General features: G+C 43.4%; 1 protein-coding gene across 1 annotated transcript in view; it reads right to left on the bottom strand.

Moving 5' to 3' along the window:
* Positions 1-4,111: 4,111 nt before the first annotated feature.
* mylk5 (myosin, light chain kinase 5) overlaps positions 4,112-27,675 on the bottom strand; it is a 61,784-nt gene continuing 38,220 nt past the window's right edge. Inside the window, exons 5-17 of the mRNA XM_053617110.1 lie at positions 26,929-26,964; positions 20,287-20,414; positions 19,518-19,671; positions 18,502-18,813; positions 18,044-18,143; positions 16,717-16,920; positions 16,206-16,423; positions 10,408-10,531; positions 9,454-9,606; positions 9,243-9,372; positions 8,536-8,623; positions 6,131-6,253; positions 4,112-4,866 (exon numbers count right to left, since the gene is read on the bottom strand). Of these exons, the coding sequence (XP_053473085.1) occupies positions 4,640-4,866; positions 6,131-6,253; positions 8,536-8,623; positions 9,243-9,372; positions 9,454-9,606; positions 10,408-10,531; positions 16,206-16,423; positions 16,717-16,920; positions 18,044-18,143; positions 18,502-18,813; positions 19,518-19,671; positions 20,287-20,414; positions 26,929-26,964 (1,997 nt within the window). The 3' untranslated portion in view covers positions 4,112-4,639. The remainder of the gene's footprint in view (positions 4,867-6,130; positions 6,254-8,535; positions 8,624-9,242; positions 9,373-9,453; positions 9,607-10,407; positions 10,532-16,205; positions 16,424-16,716; positions 16,921-18,043; positions 18,144-18,501; positions 18,814-19,517; positions 19,672-20,286; positions 20,415-26,928; positions 26,965-27,675) is intronic.

Genomic DNA, 27,675 nt, shown 5'->3' on the forward strand with positions numbered 1-27,675 from the left:
TTCGTCTTCACAAACGCATGCAGCTAAACAAACCGAGTGCTGAAAGTTTCCTTTCACAACCCCATAAAAAAGCTCCACTCCTCCTGTCCATTAAAATATAGATGCAAACTCTCATCAATCACTGTTGTGAACATCACTGTCACCTTTCTCTTCTGAGGCACGTTAATGACTTGATTCATTTCAATAAAAATAAAGCTGTATTGAAATATCATGGTTAGGATTTGGATTTCATGTGCAAACAATGAAACATGTCAAATTTACATAATGTTCCCCGGTTCTGTCATTCATGCGTGTGGTATTTTCTCTTCTGGTTAAACTGTTAAACTTGTGGTCACTACTACTGCTACACATTTTGTTCAAATTTCACCAAATTTGGCTCAGAAAATCTTCGCACCAATCTGCAGAAAAGACATTGAATGGACTTTTGATTTTCGAAACGGTTCACTTGTAACAAGCCAACAAATATGGTGATGAAGTTGCCAATCAGGAAGTGACTGTGTGTCTCATTGAGAACTGTACCATTATCAAGAAACTTGAGACATGTCTTCAGGACTATGACCTGAGGCTACAAAGCAAATTTCATGGCAGTGCCAGCTATAGGTCATAAGTATCAACCCCGATACTGAAAAAGTTGGGGCAAAATGCAAAAAACAAACAAACAAAAAGAAAATTCAGTTCACCCTGTACTATATTGAAATATTATTAACACATTATTTGATGTTTTACTTTGCAAATTGAATTTATTTTCAAAAATATACACTCATTTCAAATCTGATGACTGCAACACACTCCAAAAAAGTTGGGACAGTCGACTGTTTACCCCTGTGTAACATAACTGTTTCTTTTAATAACACTTATTAAGCGTTTGGGAGCTGAGTGAAGACACCAGCTGGTTAAGTTTAGCAAGCAGAATTTTCCCCCATTCAGCCATTATGCATTTCTTCAGTTGTGTAACTGTACAGGGACTTCGTTGCCTCATTTTGCGCTTCATAATGCACCACACGTTCTCAAGAGACAGGTCAGGACTGTAGACAGGCCATGCGAGCACCCGGACTCTCTGCTTACACAACCATGCGGTTGTAATCCGGGCAGAATGTGGTTTGGCGTTGTCCTGCTCTGTATGGCAGGATATGTTGCTCCAAAATGTGTACATATCTTTCTGCATTAATGCTGCACTCACAGATGTGCAAGTTACTCATTTCATGGGCACTGACACACCCCCATACCATGACAGATGCTGGCTTTTGGATTTGACACTGATAACAGCTTGGACAGTCCTTTTCCTCTTTGGCCCGGAGAACACGACGGCTATTTTGTCCAAAAACTATTTGAAATGTCGACTCGTCAGACCACAAAACTTGGTTCCACTGTGCTACTGTCCATCTCAGATGAGACCGAGCCCAGAGAAGTGGGCGGAGCTTCTGTACAGTGTTGATGTATAGGTTCTGCTTTGCATCGTAAAGCCTTAACTTGCATCTGTGGATGCAGCGGCGAATGGTGTCGACAGACAAAGGTTTACGAAAGTATTCCCGAGCCCATGTCAGGATATCCATTACAGACTCATGACGGATTTTAAGACCGTGACGTCTGAGGGATCAGAGATCACGCGCATTTGGAAGTGGTTTTCGGCCTCGCCTTTTACGCACCGAGATTTGACCGGATTCCTTGAATATTTTAATTATATTGTGCGCTGTAGAAGGTGAAATGCCCAAAATTCTACCGATTTGCTTGCGGGGAATGTTGTTCTCAAAGTGTTGGATTATTCGCTGACGCATCTGTTGGCAGATCACCGAGCCTCGACCCATCCTTGCGCTTGAAGGACTAGGCCTTTTTTGGAGGCTCCTTATATACTATGATTAGACGATTGCCTCACCTGTTTCACATCACCTTCTTATTTCAACTTCACATTGCTATTAGTCCTAAATTGCCCCTGTCCCAACTTTTTTGGAATGTGTTGCATGCATCAATTTCAAAATAAAAGTTTATCTTCAAAAAAGTATGCAGTTGATTAGGTAAAACATCAAATACCTTGTCTTTATACGTTTTTTGTTTACCCCTCTTTGCTTTTATTAGCGTTTTCACACTGTCCCAACTTTTTCAGAATTGTAGAAATGACATACACAAAATGATTTAATCTAATGGGTATTTTCGCTACTCCTCCTACAAATTACACCCAAAAATCATCAAATTTGGATAAAATCATCTTAACACCTGTCTGCACAATTGTGTGTGAGGCCCTGTAAATGCTGCTTGCAGCTTTAATTCTTCTTCTCCTTCTTTTTCTTCTTCTGGATAGGGTGTCTATGGCAGCCCATAGAACCGTTTTTTGTAAAAAGTTGTGAAATTTGGCACACTGATTGGGGAGGGTCTAAAGAACATTCCGACAAAATTTGAGCCAAGTGCTGCCAACACTTTAGTGCCACCAATGGGTCAAATCTAGACCTAATTTGGCAGTATGTTTATGGTCATACCTTTTGAATAGTATGTCTATAATTTAAAATCCAGGCATTCCTGGATTCCCTGTTTCAAGACAAGTTTAACACACCCTATGCCATAAATTTTTGCTTAATTAGATTTTCTGCTATCTTGGATTTTGTCCAAAACTGTTTATTTTTTTAAAATTTTTTTTTGCAAGTCCTCAACAAATTTCATCCAATAATCACCAAATTTGGCATACGTCATTGTCAGGCCTCACAAAAGTTAAAATAATTTGGAAAATTTCAAACGCTTTGTCTGTAATAGGCCAACAAATCTGACAGAGAAGCTACCAAACAGGAAGTGAGGCTGTATCTCAGCAACGACTTTGCTCACTGCAGAAAACTTGATAGGCGACTTCAGGACCATAACCTGAGTCTATGCAACAAATTTCGTGCCAGTGCCACCTACTGGTCAAAAGTAACAATAACATGCTAAAAAATGCTTACATCTAACACTGTGAATGTGCGGCTCACCCGGTCTGGGTGCTTGGCCCCCAGAAATGCTGCTTGCAGCTTTAATTTGATTCTCTCTCTTTTTTTTTTGGTCAATTTTACTAGTTATATTTTACTTAGTGCTTGTGAGTTTATGTCTGTGTTTCTAGCATTTCTGAGTGATGGTTTTAACTAACAGACTCCCTAACTATATGAATGTCCCATTAACTCTTAACAGGACTGCTTACAGCAAACACCTTGAGAGTCCATTTAAATTAAACATGTTATTAATCATTAATTCTTAAAGCACATTCAATTAATTCAACTAGAACATGCCCACAGGAATGCAAACTTGATAATGAGGGATAAAACTTTGAGCTTGATAATGAGGGTAATTGCTGAGTGAATACTATTTTGTAAATAAACAGTTGAAAATAAGCAAACAAACTTTTGCTCTCCATTGTATTTTGTATATCATATAAACTTCTACTTCCAGGTTCTCAATGTCAGTAAAAACATTTAAGACTTGAGTTTTATTCTAATCTTGATCTTATCCTGAGACTTGAGTATGTTTAAGCAACAATGTGTCTGGTCAGGCGTGGAACAGGCGTGTATGAGTTGTGATCGTCCAATGGCAAGCTGGAACGTGATGCATTACAGTGGATGGGGCCTAAACGAGGAGGAGGAGGCAAAAGACACCCATCCCATAACCGACATAGACAGACAAATGGCACATAATACAAACAGAAATACGAGAACGTAACAACATCGGCTCGGAGGAGTTTTAACCCGTTCCTCAGTACAGAACAGCTTCAACTCTGGGATGTTGGTGTGTTTCCTCACATGAACTGTTTGCTTCAGGTCCTTCCACAACATTTCTACTGGATTAAGGTCAGGATTTTGACTTTGCCGTTCCAAAACATTAACTTTATTCTTCTTTAGCCGTTCTTAGATGGAACGACTCGTGTGCTCAGGGTCTTTGTCTTGCTGCGTGACCCACTTTCTCTTGAGATTCAGTTCACGGACAGATGTCCTGATATTTTCCTTTACAATTCGCTGTTCTATTTCAGAATGCGTTGTTCCATCAATGATGGCAAGCCGTCCTGATCCAGATGCAGCAAAGCAGGCCCAAACCATGATACTACCACCACTGTTTCATTTTTGTCATGGCCTTTAAAAACAAACAAAAAAAAGAGATAAACTCTGTAGCTATAAGCATGTTTAATTAAAAACAATTTATTGAAAGATGTAAAAAAAAAAAAAGATTAAATAAATAAACTGTGGTGTAGCATTTATATAGTTATTCTGATTCATAAATCTGCCTTTATGAATATATTACTGGGTGTTTATTTATTTTAAGCCACATGTTACATGTTGTTCACATTGCACAAACAAGTCACACAACTCAAAGTGGGATACAAAAGATACAAAATGGATGCGTGAATAATAACTGCTCTCAAACATCAAAATCACAGTGATGGATTTACACCTCATTCAAATGACAATTTCAGCATTGCATTCACATTGTATTAACTTTCAAATAAACTCGACATTTTGTGCAACAACCTTATGCCCACTGGTTACAGAAAACCAACGTTTGTGTAGAAATGAATATTTCTGTTGAATAAAGAGGGATATAAAAAGTGACAGAGACCGTGAGGCATGTATGTGTGTGTGCGTGTGTGTGTCTCTATATATATATATATATTTAACAGATAGTTAATTTGTATTTAACTATCTAAGTGGTCCTGGGCCACTACAGTGATTTTAGCAGAGCAGAGCGCGTCCCCGTGGTCGTTGGTGGCTTTGCATGTGTACGTGCCGCTGTGCTGCAGGCTGATGTTGTCCAGTGTGAGGACACACATCCCATTTTCCTCATAATCCACCTGCACACTTCCATCCTGCTCCTCCAGCACCTCACCATCCCTCAGCCATAACACTTCGGGGTCTGGGTAACCTGTGACACATACACATACAGAGAGAGTGAGAGAGAGAGAGAGAGAGAGAGTGAGAGAGAGAGTGAGAGTGAGAGAGAGTGTGTGAGAGAGAGAGAGCGTGAGAGAGATAGAGAGTGAGAGAGAGTTTGAGAGAGAGAGAGAGTGTGTGCATGTGTGAGAGAGAGTGTGTGAGAGAGAACGTGGGAGAGAGTGTGTGAGAGAGAGAAAGAAAGAGAGAGAGAGTATGTGTGTGAGAGAGTGTGTGAGAGAGCGAGAGAGAGAGAGAGAGAGTGTGTGTGTGAGAGAGTGTAAGAGAGTAAGAGAGAGAGACAGAGAGAGAGAGAGAGAGAGAGAGAGAGAGAGAGAGAGAAGAATTGGATTAGAGTGGATTTTTGTTGTTTTTCTGATGAACCACTGAGTCAGTGTACTTTTAAAAACGACCGAAAATGAACTAAGGGGGGAGACAAAGAGAGAAAAATATGCACAAATATGGAAATATCTAAAAGTTTCTTTTAGCACTGTTTCTGCAAGATACTTTATGTACAGCGGTGCTTGAAAGTTTGTGAACCCTTTCGAATTTTCTACATTTATGCATAATTATGACCTAAAACATCATCGGATTTTCACACAAGTCCTAAACGTAGATAAAGAGAACCCGATTAAACAAATGAGACATAAATATGATTCTTGGTCATTTATTTAATAAGGAAAATGATCTAATATTACACGTCTGTGAGTGGCAAAAGTATGTGAACCTTTGCATCAGTATCTGGTGTGATCCGCTTGTGCAGCGATAACTGCAGATAAACATCTGCGGTAACTGTTGATCAGTCCTGCACATCGGCTTCGAGGAATTTTATCCCATTCCTCAGTACAGAACAGCTTCAGCTCTGGGATGTTGGTGGGTTTCCTCACATGAACTTCTTGCACTACATTTCTATTGGATAAAGGTCTGGACTTGGCCATTCCAAAACATTCCAAAACTTTGATGATGTTTCAAAGCATTAACATCTAATGATGTTTTAGGTCACATTTCTGCCGAAATATAGAAAATTCTCAAGGGTTCACAAACTTTCAAGCACCACCGTGCTGTATTTTTAAAAGTGCAAAAAAAAAAAAATAACCCCAGTATTATTCTCCATGGTATTTTTTAGATCCTGACCTGTTTAGACTAGCATGCGGATAAATGATGGCTTCTATGAGTTGCTCTTGATAAGAGCGTTTGCTAAATGCTGTAAACAAGAGACAAACGTGTGTGTATTTGATGACGGTGGCGTGTCTAACCAGTCACATGGCAGACGAGCTGTGCGGTGGAGTCCTCGAAGACCGACAAGTCAAACGGCGTCTTAATGAACTCAGGTTTGGACTGCATCCTCTTCTCCAGGGACTTGAGGACGTGCTTGTTATCTGCAGCGAGGACAGTACAGAGACCATCATCGACCAGGGGAAGATACTCACTGGCACAACAAAGTCTTTTATGAAACACACGTGCTGGACTTACACTTAGGTAAAAATAAATAAATAAATATATGAAATGTTCCAAAGTTTCATTTTTTCTTTAATCTTTCAAATATAAAGTGTATAAAGAAAGGATTTGTTCCACTGATATAGTGATGACATCGAATTCTGCAGGTTCTCCCGGCATAAAAGTCAGCTAAAAATAGGACAGCGTTTAGAAAAACAAACACTAAGAGTTTAAAAGGCTCTTAAATGAAGTGTAGATTAACCGAGGCTCTAAGCCGAGTCTCGAGTGGAGTCTTTAATAAGCATCCAAGACACACACACACACACACACACACACACACACACACAAAGAATACAGACTAACCATTCATCTTTAAGTCGCTCCTTGAACTTGTATTTTAATATAAAATGTCTAAATAAACTGAGATTTTCAGGATTAATTACACTTTGGATCTACTGTAGTTGCTCAGGAGTATAATCTGCACCACTTAAATCCTGACTCTATTTTAAAGCCAGGGCAAGTTAGGAGAAGCACAGACTAGTCAACTTGTCAAATAATACGTCCACACTGTAAAACCGGATAAGTTCATTTAACTCAAAAAAATCGGAGGAAACTAATTACCTCAAAATTTTCAAGTTGATAAATCAATTTCTAAGCCAAATATTCAATTCAAATTTATTTGTATCGCACTTTTTACAATGGTCATCGTCTCAAAGCAGCTTTATAGAAACATATAAACACGGGATACAGGTAAGTTTATTTCAAGAGTCTCTAACAGTTAAGAAGGTGGGTTTGACATGATAATGAGGCTTTATTGCTTAGCTATACATTACAGAAGAGTGGAATTCTTTTCTTTATACCCCAGCATGTTAGGGTCAGAGCGCAGGGTCGGCCATGATACAGCGCCCCCTGGAGCAGAGAGGGTTAAGGGCCTTGCTCAAGAACCCAACCGTGGCAGCTTGGCAGTGCAGGGGCTTGAACCCCCGACCTTCTGATCAGTAACACAAAGCCTTAACCACCAAGCCACCACTACCCACCACTACCCACCACCTTTTATCTAGAGAATCTAGAGTGTCTATAAAATGACTGACAGGCGGCCCATCTAAACACAAGCAAGCATTCCGGGCCGGAAATCAGCTTTCCGATCGGGTTTTCTCAGCTGCTTAAAACACTCGTGCTTAAACAATTACTTTTCATCATTTTCTACATATTTTCCAGGTTATTTATTTGTACAAGAAAGAAAGAAAGAGAACCCCTTCCCCCCCCCCTGACTATTGCACCTTAAACAGTGTAAACTAAAAACGCATCGGAGCCTTGTAAATTTGTAGCCTCTGTACGACTGTTAACTAAAGTGCGGTGTGCTTTTTGCTTTAACTATGGAAAAGACAACTAGTCAAGCACGTTTGTTGGCCGACTAGTAAAAGTTAGTAGTCCTTCTACCTTTAGTCAAGTGTAATGTGCTGATAGGGCACTGCTGTGTTGTTCATTTGAGGCGCATTAAGCTCCACCCCCATTTATAAACTCCATCCTTCTGCTGATAGTTAGACCGTAGTTATGACCTAATAAGCATGAGGATAATTTGGTCTTTCTAGCTCTGATCATGGAGATGCATCTAGAGAAGGACTTTTGCGATTTGTAGCGCAGTGGATTTTTTGATGCCACTCACATTTTCTGTGAGTTCTACTAGACAGTCTTTTTGTGTCGACGCTTGGTCCTTCTACAGTTTGCCGAAGATCACGTGGACGAGCCAGAATGCTGTTGGAAAAAGGTTTTGTGGAAGGATGAGATTAAAATAGAACTTTTGGGGGTTAAATGAGAAGCGTCATGTTTAGAGAAAGGAAAACACTGCATTCCAGCGTAAGAACCTTATCCTGTCTGTGAAACATGGTGGTGGTAGTATCAAGGTTTGGGCCAGTTTTGCTGCTTCTGGGCCAGGACGACTTGCCTCAGAAGCGATTTATGATACAGGGTTAATGACACGCATTATTACGCTTCATTCTTTTTCATCAAATAAGATTTTTTTTCATTATTACGCAGCGCAGTTACCATCACAACGCTAATTAATGGACATATTTTAAAGGTGGAGTAATGCATCTAATACTAACATTCTAACATGTTTAAGTCGTATGTGTGTCCTATAGTCCAGAAAATAACGCAAACTTAGGATGATGTAGTTATGTTTGGTTAGGGAGAAGCGGTGTAGTAGGTCTGCGAGTGTATTTACCGTCCACAGGGCTAGGGAGAGACGCAGAGTTGTCGGATTTGGACAGCAAGGCCATCCTCTTCAGAGCCAGCACGGCTTTGCCTGTTTTCTGCACACAAAAGCAAATGGCTCCGTTACTCCCTACAACCGTGATTCACAAACGTTTTCAGTGACCAGACTATGTTTTCTTTTGCTTTTTTAAATAGGAAATTGACAAGGGAACCATCAGGACTGTGAGTCAGGGAGTTTGATGCCTGAGAACGGATTTATTAACCCATTATACTGATGAACAAATAACTGTGTAGCTTTCTACCACAGCGCTGTCGAATTCTCAAACTGTTAAGTGTTACGAAGGTGTCCGTTCATTTTCTCTAACAGTAGCAGGTTTATATTAACGCACTCGTTCTCATTAGAAAGTCGTTTCTATAGTAACAACTGACACGGTGGACCCGCTACATAATAGTAAACAGGCCAATAGTAGATGAATTGAAAAAACGTGTTATTATTTAGCAAAGAAATGAATTCGAATTGTTGATAGGGCAAAGTTTTCGGTAAGGAGATGTTTATGTTAATAACATTTACGGAAGGAGTCTCCAGTGTCGCTGAGTTTTCCACCAGGGGAAAGTCTTCATGACGGAGGATGTTGTGATTTCCGGTTTCTCGGTAACGTAATAATTTTGCGAGACTGGAGAGACTTTTTTTTGATTCCCCGTATGAATTCTCAGTACCTTCCACTTCTGCCTGGCTAAGAACTTCTTCATCTTGTCTTTGGAGAGGTTCTTGGCAGCGCCGGGGTCTGCAGACTCCGACGTCGCCATCCAGGCATGAGACAGAGCTTCGTCGCAGGACATCCGCTGCCTGTGAGACGAGAGGACAGTGTGTTTCCATGTGTGTGTATGACAGTGTGTGAGAGTGTGTCCTGATGCCCTGATGTCTAACCTGACATTTTTCTGCAGTAGAGAGCTGATGAAGTCTTTGGCTTGGTTTGTAATATCCTCAAAACTCTCCTCGTCAAACTCCCACTGGGCCGCAGTCACTAAAGCCAGAGTCTCTGAATCGCTGTCTCCCTGGAACGGAGATTCCCCGCTCAACCTGTACACACACACACCGCATACAAATAATACCATGATACCAAATTACTACCAGTATTTTACTCATGCAATCATAGTAGGAACCACTAGATGGCAGGCTAGTAAAGGCATTTTTTAAAATGATTATTATTATGATTATTATTTTAAATTTCCTTGAATGAGAAGGCAAACCACAACTAAACAAAACAACAAAAAAATAAAGAAGAGATAATCCTGGCTACGGATCCACCGGATCATGACCCAGGAGCAGGATAAATACGTTACTGAAGTAATTCTGCATAATCCGTCCTTTTAGAAATAGGCTTTTGAACTGCTTTTGAACTGCTTATGCAGAAAGAATAGTATGCGTTTTTGTTTTACAGCCCGTACATTGTAGTCGTGTGTGTCTGACGGTATGCGCCTGCTGGTTCACCTGGTTAATCTTCAGGAATGCACAACTGACCGGATTGACTTGTTTGTATTGTTCGCATTATATTGCATCAGCGGTTGAACTTTTGCACACAACTCCATGAGAACATCTTTCAGGACTTGCTCGAATGTCAGCGTCGCCTAAACCTAGGGTTAGGGTTAGGGTTCGGTTGTCATGTGTATTCGGAGCTACCAACAGCGCTAACTAGAACCACTGTTTGTTCAGCTCTAGATGATCTTAAGACATGGTTTGGAACATCAGGCGCTGATGTCCTCAAGTCCTGTGAGCAATGCATTACAGTAGTCAAAGAAAGAAAAAATCCAAAAAGAAACACACCCACGCACACACACACACACACACACACACACACACACACACATTGCTGGGACTTACAGTATATAGCAGATCACTCCAATGCTCCACATGTCTGTAGCCAGATACACAGGTTCATAGTTGATGACCTCTGGAGCCACAAACTCAGGGGTTCCATGCATCACCTTCAGAGGAGTGGAAGAGTCTGAGCAACACACACACACACACACACACACACACACACACCTTCTATTCAATCATACCCGATTGAACACACACTGTAGTCGAACACATTGCAATAGATTACACACTGACACGCTTGCATGCAATTTCCCACTCGCTCTCTCACACTCTGACCCGTACACACTCTGACCCGTACACACACACTGACCCGTACACACACACTGACCCGTACACACACTCTGACCCGTACACACACTCTGACCCGTACACACTCTGACCCGTACACACACTCTGACCCGTACACACACTGACCCGTACACACACTCTGACCCGTACACACACTGACCCGTACACACACTGACCCGTACACACTCTGACCCGTACACACACTGACCCGTACACACTCTGACCCGTACACACACTGACCCGTACACACACTCTGACCAGTACACACACTCTGACCCGTACACACACACTGACCCGTACACACACTCTGACCCGTACACACACACACTGACCCGTACACACACACTGACCCGTACACACTCTGACCCGTACACACACACTGACCCGTACACACACTCTGACCCGTACACACACACACTGACCCGTACACACACACTGACCCGTACACACACACTGACCCGTACACACTCTGACCCGTACACACACACACTGACCCGTACACACACACTGACCCGTACACACACACACTGACCCGTACACACACACTGACCCGTACACACACACTGACCCGTACACACTCTGACCCGTACACACACACACTGACCCGTACACACACACTGACCCGTACACACACACACTGACCCGTACACACACTCTGACCCGTACACACACTGACCCGTACACACACACTGACCCGTACACACACACTGACCCGTACACACTCTGACCCGTACACACACACACTGACCCGTACACACACACTGACCCGTACACACACACACTGACCCGTACACACACACTGACCCGTACACACACACTGACCCGTACACACTCTGACCCGTACACACACACTGACCCGTACACACACACTGACCCGTACACACACTCTGACCCGTACACACACACACTGACCCGTACACACACACTGACCCGTACACACACACTGACCCGTACACACTCTGACCCGTACACACACACACTGACCCGTACACACACACTGACCCGTACACACACTCTGACCCGTACACACACACACTGACCCGTACACACACACTGACCCGTACACACACACTGACCCGTACACACTCTGACCCGTACACACACACACTGACCCGTACACACACTCTGACCCGTACACACACTCTGACCCGTACACACACTCTGACCCATACACACACACACTGACCCGTACACACACACTGACCCGTACACACTCTGACCCGTACACACACACACTGACCCGTACACACACTCTGACCCGTACACACACACACTGACCCGTACACACACTCTGACCCGTACACACACACACTGACCCGTACACACACTCTGACCCGTACACACACACACTGACCCGTACACACACACTGACCCGTACACACACTCTGACCCGTACACACACTCTGACCCGTACACACTCTGACCCGTACACACACTGACCCGTACACACTCTGACCCGTACACACACTCTGTCCTATACACACTCTGACCCGTACACACACACTGACCCGTACACACACACTCTGACCCGTACACACACTCTGACCCGTACACACACACTGACCCGTACACACACTGACCCGTACACACTCTGACCCGTACACACACTCTGACCCGTACACACTCTGACCCGTACACACACTGACCCGTACACACTCTGACCCGTACACACACTCTGTCCTATACACACTCTGACCCGTACACACACACTGACCCGTACACACACACTCTGACCCGTACACACACTCTGACCCGTACACACACACTCTGACCCGTACACACACACTGACCCGTACACACTCTGACCCGTACACACACTGACCCGTACACACACACTGACCCGTACACACACTCTGACCCGTACACACACACTGACCCGTACACACTCTGACCCGTACACACACTGACCCGTACACACTCTGACCCATACACACACTCTGTCCTATACACACTCTGACCCGTACACACACACTGACCCGTACACACACACTGACCCGTACACACACTCTGACCCGTACACACACTCTGACCCGTACACACTCTGACCCGTACACACACTGACCCGTACACACTCTGACCCGTACACACACTCTGTCCTATACACACTCTGACCCGTACACACACACTGACCCGTACACACACACTCTGACCCGTACACACACTCTGACCCGTACACACACTCTGACCCGTACACACTCTGACCCGTACACACACTGACCCGTACACACTCTGACCCGTACACACACTCTGACCCGTACACACTCTGACCCGTACACACACTGACCCGTACACACTCTGACCCGTACACACACTCTGTCCTATACACACTCTGACCCGTACACACACTCTGTCCTATACACACTCTGACCCGTACACACACACTGACCCGTACACACACACTCTGACCCGTACACACACTCTGACCCGTACACACACACTGACCCGTACACACTCTGACCCGTACACACACTGACCCGTACACACTCTGACCCATACACACACTCTGTCCTATACACACTCTGACCCGTACACACACACTGACCCGTACACACACTGACCCGTACACACTCTGACCAGTACACACACTCTGACCCGTACACACACTCTGACCCATACACACACTCTGACCTGTACACACTCTGACCCGTACACACACTGACCCATACACACACTCTGACCAGTACACACTATGATCAGTACACACTCTGACCCGTACACACACACTGACCCGTACACACACACTCTGACCCGTACACACTCTGACCCGTACACACACACACTGACCCGTACACACACACTGACCCGTACACACACACACTGACCCGTACACACACACTGACCCGTACACACACACTGACCCGTACACACTCTGACCCGTACACACACACACTGACCCGTACACACACACTGACCCGTACACACACACACTGACCCGTACACACACTCTGACCCGTACACACACTGACCCGTACACACACACTGACCCGTACACACACACTGACCCGTACACACTCTGACCCGTACACACACACACTGACCCGTACACACACACTGACCCGTACACACACACACTGACCCGTACACACACACTGACCCGTACACACACACTGACCCGTACACACTCTGACCCGTACACACACACTGACCCGTACACACACACTGACCCGTACACACTCTGACCCGTACACACACACACTGACCCGTACACACACACTGACCCGTACACACTCTCTGACCCGTACACTCACACACTGACCCGTACACACACACTGACCCGTACACACACTCTGACCCGTACACACACACACTGACCCGTACACACACACTGACCCGTACACACACACTGACCCGTACACACTCTGACCCGTACACACACACACTGACCCGTACACACACACTGACCCGTACACACACTCTGACCCGTACACACACACACTGACCCGTACACACACACTGACCCGTACACACACACTGACCCGTACACACTCTGACCCGTACACACACACACTGACCCGTACACACACTCTGACCCGTACACACACTCTGACCCGTACACACACTCTGACCCATACACACACACACTGACCCGTACACACACACTGACCCGTACACACTCTGACCCGTACACACACACACTGACCCGTACACACACTCTGACCCGTACACACACACACTGACCCGTACACACACTCTGACCCGTACACACACACACTGACCCGTACACACACTCTGACCCGTACACACACACACTGACCCGTACACACACACTGACCCGTACACACACTCTGACCCGTACACACACTCTGACCCGTACACACTCTGACCCGTACACACACTGACCCGTACACACTCTGACCCGTACACACACTCTGTCCTATACACACTCTGACCCGTACACACACACTGACCCGTACACACACACTCTGACCCGTACACACACTCTGACCCGTACACACACACTGACCCGTACACACACTGACCCGTACACACTCTGACCCGTACACACACTCTGACCCGTACACACTCTGACCCGTACACACACTGACCCGTACACACTCTGACCCGTACACACACTCTGTCCTATACACACTCTGACCCGTACACACACACTGACCCGTACACACACACTCTGACCCGTACACACACTCTGACCCGTACACACACACTCTGACCCGTACACACACACTGACCCGTACACACTCTGACCCGTACACACACTGACCCGTACACACACACTGACCCGTACACACTCTGACCCGTACACACACTGACCCGTACACACTCTGACCCATACACACACTCTGTCCTATACACACTCTGACCCGTACACACACACTGACCCGTACACACACACTGACCCGTACACACACTCTGACCCGTACACACACTCTGACCCGTACACACTCTGACCCGTACACACACTGACCCGTACACACTCTGACCCGTACACACACTCTGTCCTATACACACTCTGACCCGTACACACACACTGACCCGTACACACACACTCTGACCCGTACACACACTCTGACCCGTACACACACTCTGACCCGTACACACTCTGACCCGTACACACACTGACCCGTACACACTCTGACCCGTACACACACTCTGACCCGTACACACTCTGACCCGTACACACACTGACCCGTACACACTCTGACCCGTACACACACTCTGTCCTATACACACTCTGACCCGTACACACACTCTGTCCTATACACACTCTGACCCGTACACACACACTGACCCGTACACACACACTCTGACCCGTACACACACTCTGACCCGTACACACACACTGACCCGTACACACTCTGACCCGTACACACACTGACCCGTACACACTCTGACCCATACACACACTCTGTCCTATACACACTCTGACCCGTACACACACACTGACCCGTACACACACTGACCCGTACACACTCTGACCAGTACACACACTCTGACCCGTACACACACTCTGACCCATACACACACTCTGACCTGTACACACTCTGACCCGTACACACACTGACCCATACACACACTCTGACCAGTACACACTATGATCAGTACACACTCTGACCCGTACACACACACTGACCCGTACACACACTGACCCATACACACACTCTGACCAGTACACACTATGACCAGTACACACTCTGACCCGTACACACACACTGACCCGTACACACACACTCTGACCCGTACACACACTGACCCGTACACACTCTGACCCGTACACACACTGACCCGTACACACACTCTGACCCGTACACACACTCTGACCCGTACACACACTGACCCGTACACACTCTGACCCGTACACATACAGACCCGTACACACGCTGACCCGTACACACACTCTGACCCGTACACACTCTGACCCGTACACATACAGACCCGTACACACACTCTGACCCGTACACACTCTGACCCGTACACACACTGACCCGTACACACACACTGACCCGTACACACACTGACCCGTACACATACTGACCCGTACACACACTCACCCAGCTTGTAGGCAAGCCCAAAGTCGATAATCTTAATCTGAAATCCGGTTCTGTCCTCGCACACGATGTTCTCCGGTTTCAGATCCAGGTGCACGATGTTCTGCTGGTGCATGTACTGAACTCCCTGCAGGATCTGACGCATGTAACCGATGCTCGATTGCTCCGTGTGCTCGAAGTTATCATCCACAATACGCTCAAACAGCTCCCCACCTGCAATGCTAAACACACACACACACACACACACACACACACACACATTAGATTCAGCTTGAGAATAATGATAAAGTTAGGTTCATTTAACTCAAAAAATTGGAGGAAACTCATTACAAACTAATTACCTCAAAATTTTTAAGTTGATAAATCAATTTCTTTAAGCCAAATACACTTAAATATAACAAGTTTGAGTTAAATTTTTGTTATATTTAAGTGTTTTTTTTTTTTTTTTTTTTTAAAAGGTGCTCATTACCCTAGAGACAGTACTACATACTAGTAATGCACTGCGGATACTCACAACTCCATGACCATCACTATTTCAGGCTTGCTATCGTACGCTGCCAGGCACTGCACCAGTTTGGGATGATGGAGGGAGTTCATCAGCTCGATTTCTTTCTTGGCAGCGTCTCTCTCTCTTTCACGCCGACCCTTATAGAACTTCCCAGCAAACACCTCGCCGGTCTCCTTATGGGTCAGGCGATACACATGACCGAACTTCCCTCTGAAGGAGACAGAGACAAAAAAAAACCAAAAACAAAGAAAAAGAGTTTAGGCAAGGTGACAGATATGGAGGAAAAAAAAAACAAAAAAACGGTTAACATTTAATATCAGTTCTGCACTTAGGTTAATGTAACAACAACAAGTAATCTCACCCAAAAACATCAATCTTAATTTTAAAGCTGCGGTATGTAACTTCTTAGCTGTACCCTACATCAGAATACAGTGTATCTCGTGTCTTATCGTCTTGCGTGGAATGATAAACAGTGATAAGAAAGAATAAAAAAGAAGAGGTAATACAGTAGTTGTCCAAGATGGCCACCACCGCAACGTCCCAGCGTTTAATTTCGATTACTTAGCAATAAGTGTTAGAGCAACTATACATGAACAGGAAACGGACAGGAAGCTCCACTGACATACAGAAGTTCCAGCTCGCACCTTTATATTTTGTATCCCCTATACATATTATTTCGTTTGTTCCTCTGTGGAGAGCCATTGAAGTCGTCAGTAGGCTTTCCTACTACTGGTCGCCATAGTAACCCTTATCAGTATTCGACGCAACGAGCATTCCATTATCGTCTTTGTTTTTGTAAGAGACTTTTTTTTTTTTAAACAAGCCACGTCGTTGTTTCACTAATCCCACCAGAGAGGGTAAATAAAAGAAAAACAAAATGGCCGAAAGTCTGTGAAAACGCTTCTGTTTCTCGACGCACTGCCTAAATCTCTTAATAATCGAGTGTTAAAATAAAATCGCCCTCTCGTCTTGCTCTTCATCTTTCAAATCCAGGTCCGCTGGGATGCTTCACACCTCCGATATTCATAAACACCTCCACGCTACGAGGAAATGGAAAACGTCGGTGGTATTGATTCATCTGAATGGCAGAGTGACTGTTGAAACCTGTTTGGTAGTTTCGCATCCTGACCTCCCACAGATTCCCACAGGGGTTCTTTTCCAGAGAATATCATCAATACGCTCTGGAACTGGCTGGAAATGTAAACGATTCCTCTCCCGTCTACATAACACTCGCATGTGTACACACGCCTGAGCCTAGTCAGGGATTCGCTTTCACGTTTCTTGGCATGCATTGATTTGAGCGAAGTTTCTGGAATGGAATCCGTTTACTTACACTCCCAGTTTGTCCAGTACGTTGTAGTGGTCAGTGACTTTGTGTTTCTCATCGATGGTAACGGTGACATAATCGTTTCTCTTCTCTGTATGTGGCTCGCCTTTGAAGAAGGACACACACATTAGCGCAGGTGATTAGCAAAACCATTAGCACAGAGGATAAAACCATTACATACAACACGGTTTGTATGTAATGGTATAACAAGATCTACGCGCTGTTGGAGTTTTCATTTTCATTTGTATTGTAACAACAAACAGAGACGTAGTGGGCATGCTGGAAGCGCCATGTATATCAGAATGTACTTTTTTTTTTAAAATGTGTAATCGTGAATTTTTCTCTAAGGGGATGCTTATTTAACTTTTTTGGAATGGGAAAATAATCCACTTTGGGGCGGTAAGAGTAACTCCGTTGTCTTGTCATTGACCTGATGGGTCACATTTACAAAGTTATGGTCTCACCTGCGCTGTCCATCCTGATCACCTGAGACTCTGGACCTGGGGCGCTGAGTCCCACAGCGTTACGGGCTCTGACCCGGAAGCGATACTCCGCCTGTGGCTGGAGTCCAGAGCTCGCCCTGAGGGACGTGCTTTTACAGCCGGCTGAGAGCTCGGTCCAGTGACCTGTCCCGGTCGAGCTGACTTGCTGAGCCTCTACCAGGTAACTTGTGACGGCTGAACCGCCGTCGTAACACGGCCCTGTCCAGGAGAGGATGATGGAGTGTGAGGAGAGCACACGCACCACCGGGGACGAGGCAGGAGGCTGCGGGCGCTCTATAATGCAAACACACACACAAATGACAAATATTATTAAACCTTTCTTTCCTTTAGTTTTAGACTACAAGGCTAATGCTGCTAATAAGTGAACAAAGCCAATAGCTACCAGTTTAGCATCAAGCAAACTTAGGATCAGTGTCTCAAACACACTTGCTGATGTGGTTTCTGACCCTGTATTACACACTGTTATCTTTACAAACGGACAAAAGGACATCACAGGTGTCAGTTCACACGAGCATCCAACTAAGGTAGGACGCGTGGCCTAAAATTTGAAGAAGGAGTTGTACAGGTGAAGGGATTCCAATGAGATTTTTTCTTTTCTTTTCATACAAACATACTATGGACCTAGGCATGTTTCTCGAGTCGTGCCGTTGATCCGATGCTAAACTGCTAGCTATAAACGTCCCACACTTCAATGCTACGTTTGCTTCAACTCAAGAAGCAAGCTAAAGACCCCGAACATGTCTTAGAGAAAGTGTAATTTTTTTTGGCCAAATAATCTTTTTTTTTAAAAAAAAAAAAGAAAAAAAAAAAGAATCATTAAAGAAACAATGGAACGAAATTCGTTATTTGGTGTACCCATCAGAATTCTTACTCAGCACCCTCGGCAATATAAAACCCATACAATACAACAGTACTTTCAGAATAATATGAACAATTTCCAGAGGACAGATCTGAAGTGCAACGTGGGCGGAGCTTACCGATGACGGACAGTGTGAGCGAGTGCTGGGCGGAGCCTTTACGGTCTCGCACGACTAGCGTGTAGCGTCCGGAGTCCTCGGGTCGAGTCTCTGAGATGACCAGACTGCTGCTCTCACTGCTGCCCTCTATCCTGAACCTGGAGTCCGTGAGAACCTGCAGACAGATTTCATTCACCTCTATCATTATTTTATTCATAAGCAGTGGGCAAATTGGAATATTTTCAGGGTGATGGTGAGTTGGAACGACAGAGGGATTAGGGGTAGCGTAATATTCAGAGGAGCTTTAGTATATTGTTACTAAGTGAACAGAACTAGAATAAAGAAATGAACTTTTACTACATTTCCGTGACAAAATGCATACATTTTAATCCATTGATTTTTATTTAGGTTTAATTCCTCATTGCAAATCCCAACATTTGTTTTTCTTTAACACAACTCATTTGAAGTTAATTAATGAATGATATTTACTCCACTGTGCTGTTGAATTCTTACTTCTTTCACGGATGTTCCACAACATTGTTCCATGGTTCTCATTCACACCCACACACACACACGCACCAATGGTAGCAGAGCTGCCATGCAAGGCGCTAATGTGCCATTGGGAGCAACGTGGGGTTCAGTGTCTTGCCCAAGGACACTTCGGTATGTGGAGTCACGTGGGCCGGGAATCGAACCGCCAACTCTACGATTAGTGGACAACCCACTCTACCACCTGAGCCACAGCTGCCCAAGTGTGTGCATGCGTGTGTGTGTTTGAAGGTTTCAATACCTCTTTTTTGTTATAAATCCAACAGGAAACGATCGGCGGGTTGCCTTTGAAAGTACAGCTCAAATGAGCCGTCTCGCCCGCCCGTACCTCCACCTGAGCACCAGAGGACGTAATCTGCAGAGGGACGGCTGCGAAGACAAAGAGCACACGGAATGCGGTTACCAGCCGAGTATGGAACTGAACTGCATTATATATATAAGAATTGTTTTTATATGTAATTATGTTGTACGTTTGTAAAGTTCTATAAGATACGACACCAACACGCTATACGTCTCTAACATCCTCTTCGCTCGTTCGACCAGCTATCAGAGACGACAGACTGGTAAAGCTTTACCTTTAACTGACATTATTTAACACATTAGTTAACATGAACAGACAAAAGGCCTCATTTGTAAAGTTTTGTGTCAACGTCTGAAAGAAATTTACAAACAAAAAGTGTCCGAAACACCGATTTTTTTTTCTAGTTCGTAATCGCGTGTGCATTTTGATCGACCTTCGAGTGCAAAACGCATTCCCGACACAGCTCATTTGCATGTGGTGACGCCTACAAAACTCCGTAAAAGTACAAGTGCACAGAGGGCTGTGAACAATGAGAGTAAATGCAGAAAGACAGCAGCGGAAGACATTTTGACTCACTTCTACACCAGTAAAAATATATAGCAGTGTAACAACTAGCCCATGTAAAGGTCAAAGTCTAGAGGAAAATTACAGAAAAGGTGAATTAATGGTCAATGACCAGAAAACCAGTTGAGGTGGTTCGGGCACCTGGTAAGGATGCCTCCTGGGCGCCTCCCTAGGGAGGTGTTCCAGGCACGTCCAGCTGGGAGGAGACTTCGGGGAAGACCCAGGACTAGATGGAGAGATTATATCTCCACACTGGCCTGGGAACGCCTCGGAATCCCCCAGTCAGAGCTGGTTAATGAGGCTCGGGAAAGGGAAGTTTGGGGTCCCCTGCTGGAGCTGCTGCCCCCGTGACCCGATAACGGATAAGCGGTTGAGGATGGATGGATGGATAACCAGAAAACGGAGGATGTTCCCAGGTGAACATCCTCCATGAAACTCATCGTTTTGAATTGTTTTCAGGAGCATAATTGATTTATAATGCGGTTTTCATCCCCTGAAGAAAGTAATACCGGTTTTAAGCATCATTTCACTCATACACGAGTGCTAAATCTTCCATCAGATCTTCCCAGCCTCCGTTTATATGGTGTCATTTCTTTTTTTTCATAACAGAACGATTTGTTTTATTTGTCCTGATATAAAACGAACGGTTTTTCATAAAATTGTTCTCAATGGTATTTTTAGTTTCAAATAATAACCCAAATAAGACAAATACTCGGCGCCTGCATTAGCCAGCATTAATACCGTGATGTTTTTATGGAGCAAAATTAAGCCCATGCCGAACAACACCTTAATGAACACGTTCCTGGTTCTTAAATGGCAAAATTCAGAACTGAACCTGAAAGCCAGTTCCAGTACGTATACCTGCAGACCAGAGCAAGTTCATTAGTTATCATGTACTTTTTTTAATTGACATAGTCATGGACTTAATAAACAGTCAATGCAGGTGTATTTCGTTAACATTTAAACAAATGTCCATTAATATATGTGTTAACTTTCTCTGTTTACATTACTTTGGGTTCATTAATTCATGGTTAAGGTTAACTAATGCGGTAAACAATGCTAATTAAAGAAGATTTCTCATACACAGATTCTCACGCACTGCATACACGCTACTCGCAAGTGAAAATATCTCGAACTGACGAAGCTGTACTCAATATTTATCATGATGTAATTATTACATCACAAAGACTGTAAGATTATTAAAATGATTGAGCCGGCGTTGTTCAATGTGGATCTAGATATTTCTATGAATTTCAAGTTTTTAAAAAAATATGAACATGTCATTCTAGAATTAAACACAAACTAAATAAGCAAATAAACCAAATTATCGGTTTATAAACCATATCATTGATCACACATACATTAGAGCACAGGGAAATTCTTTTTTTTTCACATATCCCAGCATGTTAGGAATTTGGGGTCAGAGCGCAGGGTCAGCTATGATACAGCGCCCCCTGGAGAAGAGAGGGTTAAGGGCCTTGCTCAAGAGCCCAACAGTGGCAGCTTGGCAGTGCTGGGGCTTGAACCCCCGACCGTCCCATCAGTAACCCAGAGCCTTAACTGTTAAGCCACCACTACCCCAATTTAAAGACAGAATTTAAAGTTTGAGACAACAAAAGCATCCTTAGTAACTGCCTGGTCAGAGTCACAGTGCTTTAAATTAGACTACTAGTCTGTTAATATTTTAAGAAACCAATTAAATTAGTTTAAAAAAAAATTATTACAGGCACTTTCAAACAAAAGCTGGGCTCAATTCTGAACTTGAGTGATGCAGCTGAGGTTGAGGAACGGCATTTCCAGGGGTGTAGTGGTCGTGCTCGTATTTCATTAACCCGACAACCCCCTCTCCCACTGCATGGACACGTTAAATCAATGTTTACATTACTGAATCTCGCACATGTCGCTGTAAACGTTTGGGTCACGAACGAACTACTGTTTACACACGTACCGACACTTTGTTCACGACCGCGATACTGCACCGTCCCTTTAAATTTCATTTTGACCTGCACCTATTGACCGGGTTAGTGTTTAGTGAGGTGAGCATTTTGTGCTTACTCTTAGTATTTTGTACTGTGAGATGAAACTTCGGATATGTCTGGTCGCGATGACTGAAGATCTACTCGAATTCACTAATTAAAACACAACAACAACAACAACAACAATAACAACAACCCTTTCTACTCTGAGTTTCAATCTGAATACTGATACACATATGGTTATTTGGAGCACTAAAGGGCTGCAGAAATAAATAAATGCATTGCGTTACACCCTTACTATCAGGCAATATCTGCCACTCAACCTTACAGCTCTTCAGTTCACCTTTCCATATCAGCTTTGACTTCGGTAATTAACAACCCACACACCCAGCCCATATCTAACTTTATGGCTCAGGACGCGATAAGACGCTCAGAGGAGCCACCAAATGAGCCACTGTTCAAATCAGAGCACTGTATTTAATCTGTAATTTATTTAATCTTCACCTAATCTCTCTCTCTCTCTCTCTCTCTACCTGCCTGATCTATCCTGATGCCCAACTTCTGGTTGATGATGGCTTTGGACTCCAATTGAAACAGACAGTGATAGCTTTAAGACTCCGACTGTCACGAAGTTGACAACAGACAACATGTGAAAACTATAATGAATTTCCTGGTCACACAATCGCACCTTTTGACTATACAGCACACAGTTAGAGGGAATTATTTATTATCGCACTATCCGGTGTCACCCAGTTGAGGATCTGTTCCCTTTCAGGGAACATGTAAACCCTGAATCGTAAATGTAAACCCTGAATCGATTTATTTCTGCAAGGCTGATTTGTGACAATGTCCGCTGTTAAAAGCGCTACACAAATAAAACCGAATCGAATTGAAAATTTTGTGAAAATGTGTTTTAATTTATGGCTTTGGCTGTCAGAGACATAACCCCCGTTTGGGAATAAAATGAATATCTGTTGAACAGAAACTGCTTTTAGGTGTGAAATTGAAAGCAGAACTGTGTGGAAAGAGAACTTGATTTAAATAAAAAGACAAAACAAACTATTGATCTAATTGGATAAGTCACGATGTTGGAGCTTCCTAAAAAAAAACAAAAACGTAACAGGTAACATGTACGACTATTCTAGAGTAACTGTCGTTCTGTTATCAGGGCATATTTATTGGGAAATGTTCTTATCTAAAAACGAGCACAAAGACTCGTAGTCACTTACTGTCTAATCGAAATCCTTGTCTCTTTTCAGTCCAGAGTTTATACTGTAATTCCTCAATAAAGCCTTGGGTGTGTATGTTTGGGTCTCTGAATATGTCAGTCGACTGGAGTAGGTTTTCAGGGTACCGTTTGCGTACAAAGTATTTATTTATTTCAGACTTATATATTATATTTTATCCAGAGCGACTTACATTCATCTCAGTTATACAACTGAGCAGTTGAGGGTTGAGGCCCTCGCTCAACGGTCCAGCAGTGACAGCTTAGCGGAGCTGGGATTTGAACGCACAACCTTCTGATCAGAAGTACAACATCCTAACCACTAAGCTACCACTGCCCTACAAGAACAAAAAATACAAAGTAAAAATTTTTTTGTAAAAGTCTTTTTTTTTTTGCTTTGACATTGTGGGTTATCATGTGTAGATTGTAACCCATTTCTAAATAAATCTATAGTGCAACAACGAGTATAAAAACTCAAAGGGTCTAAATACTTTTCGAGAGTCTTTTTAAACAAAGGTAAAGATAAAGATAAATAAACGTCAATAAAACCTCTACAGCACTTACAATAATTGCCATTTTTTGCCTACTCTATGTACATTTTACCTTCAAATATAATATAATACAGTACTTCTTTTCGCATTCATGTGAGAATGGATTTCATGCTTGAAGCATCCATTTCCTTGAATTATCCATTGGTTACGATCCCGCCGCCAGATGGCGCTGTGGCGACAACGTGCGCGCTCTCAAGCCGCTCGTGCACGTTGTCGCCACAGCGCCATCTGCCGGCGGGATCGTAACACCATCATACTATAGGTTATGAAAAATGTACACTCTGCTACCTGAACACATTCGCCCCTTATGAAATATCTGAAATATTGCATCATGGAAATTTCCTGAAGATCACGACAAGAAGAAAAATCATCTCTCTTTATTCCGTTCATTCTCAGGGATATTGTGATATTGGACTGACGAGGCCACTTTGAAAGTACGACCCTGCTACCCAAACTACAGCTCGAGCATAAATTATTCATAAAAAAAAAAAAATATTGCTATATTGCACCGTCCTTAATGTCATCCTGACATTAGCATGGATGCTAGTTAAAAGCATTTTTATGTATTCGCGAATTCTCTTATAAGAACCTCGACAATGTTACTCATGTACTGTACTGTAAGAGCAAAATGCAGCCCGTCAGCAAAGAAACAACATAGTGTTGAGTGCTTTTGAACGATTAAACGCACGTTTTCTAAAATAAATACTAATAATAAAGTTACAAGGGCTACATTGAACCGCAATTATGGAATCATCCGTGTTGTGGTGTGGAGAAAGAAAACATTTACGTCCACACCCTATTTACACATTAAGCCTAATTCAGTTCATTCATTCAAGACCAAGTCAAAGACTGAGAGCTTTAATCTCAAGAGTGCTATATCAACGCAAAGGCATTTAAAAAGACGTGGGAAAAAATACAAAACTAAACCCACAAGGGCAACAACCTTCTGGCCAGCGAGTCTTTTGAGGTTATGAACACAGAAATGATGCATATTTGAAATACTCCAGCAGTATCCAAGCTAATCTTTATCCAACACATCCGCAGTGCCCTGTAAGTGTGTTTACCGCAGAGGCGATCTGAGGTGCTGAAAACAGAAAACTTGTAAACTCCAAACTCACTCTTAATGGAGCGCGAAAGATAGTCGCTGCGGCGGCAGGAAACATTGAGGTGAATTTTTAGTTCGCGATCACGTAAAGGCGTCACTCATGGATGCTCTCAGTAAGGAATAAAACAGGACAGGACATGCTGTTATAGGAAAATAATCCACGCTATGGTGGTGTGATGCGTTGACATTCCGATGTTGATTCATTTAATAAAACAGCACGCCACTGTAGTTATCTTTTACTAGGCTATGAAAAACGCTAATGTATTCGAACTCGCCCATTAATATACAGTAGTACCGTTATAATGATAGGAAAACACTTTCTGATTCGAGAATTCAACAGCACTGTGGTGTAAATCTGTGTTTAATTCGTCCATGGGGAATCATGAATGTGAGAAAACCTTTAAATAAAAGTGTGAAATAACTGGAACTACCATTCACTGTATTGCTCTAGTGCTGGAAAGTTCTAGAAAACTCCACAAGAACGTCTTTCTCTGATGAATGGATCGTCGTAAAACCTGTATCTTTAGCGTATAATCGTATCCAGTTAACACACAAACACAATTCAATCACTGTTTCAAACGCACTATTGAATAATGCAAATTTAATTTTAGCACTAAACGTGCAGAACATAATACATAAGGACTGCAGGTTCATTTAAGTCAGACGAGGCCACAAACCCGCACGACAACATTGTTGGAGGTTGGAATTTACTGTACGCGACTGTGATGGACAGCCAGGAGCCCGATTAAACACGACCAATGGAAAAACAGCAAAGCACAGCCGAGAGTTTTGAACCGTGGAGTGATTTTCTGAGTGAAAGAACTGACCGAGTCAGTTACAGTTTAACCTTCCTTTAACTCGCGTAAGACGAACGGCATTAAGCTATGCGTAAATGTTGCGTGACCAAATAAATAAATATATAAATGGTTTCACTGATAAAGTGCTTTAACTGCATAGGAAAAACAAACCACAATAACTCCAGGCTGTGGAAAGTTAAAAAAAAAAAAAAGAAAAAGAAAAAAAAAAGAAAAAAAACCTCAAACAGAGCAAGATTCTGAGAATTAATACTAAAAAAAAAAAAAAAAAAAAAAAAGAGAGAGAGTATTGTAAGGTGAGAGGATTATAGAAACAGATGGAGGAGGAGTGGTGGAGTGGTCTTACCCGTCCCTGAGCTGCTTCTCCTCTTCACCGGGAGCTCTGAGAGCCGTAGAGAAGAAGAACAGATGATCAAATACACAAACGGTCAGGGGAGGGGTTAGAGATGTGAATGTGTGTGTGCGTGTGTGTGTGTGTGTGTGATATGCATGTGGCTCAACCGCACGTCCCATAAAAGGGAACAGTACAACTATGCATAACAGAACAACATAACTGGTATTTGAGTTCTGTGGTATAAAATGCTTATATATATATATGTATATCTAAAACTATGTTTATATATAACTATATAACTATTATATGTATGTGTGTATATATATATATATATATATATATATATATATATATATATATATATATATATATATATATATATATATATATATATATATATACAGTATCTCACAAAAGTGAGTACACCCCTCACATTGTTGTAAATATATGATGATATCTTTTCATGTGACAACACTGTCATCGCTCTCACACGCCCACATACTGGTCACTGGAAGTTCAACACGGCACCTCATGGCAAAGAGCTCTCTGAGGATCTGAAAAAAAGAATTGTTGCTCTACATAAAGATGGCCTAGGCTATAAGAAGATTGGCAAGACCCTGACATTGAGCTGCAGCACGGTGGCCAAGACCATACAGCGGTTTAACAGGACAGGTTCCATGTACTACAAACCGATAAAAAAAAAAGTATTGTTCGTGTCGTTCTTTAATAAATAAAACCTTGTTATTGTTCACAGACTGC

This window comes from Ictalurus furcatus, chromosome 2 (assembly GCF_023375685.1).
Source record: "Ictalurus furcatus strain D&B chromosome 2, Billie_1.0, whole genome shotgun sequence".
In the NCBI taxonomy this organism is placed as follows: Eukaryota; Metazoa; Chordata; class Actinopteri; order Siluriformes; family Ictaluridae; genus Ictalurus; species Ictalurus furcatus.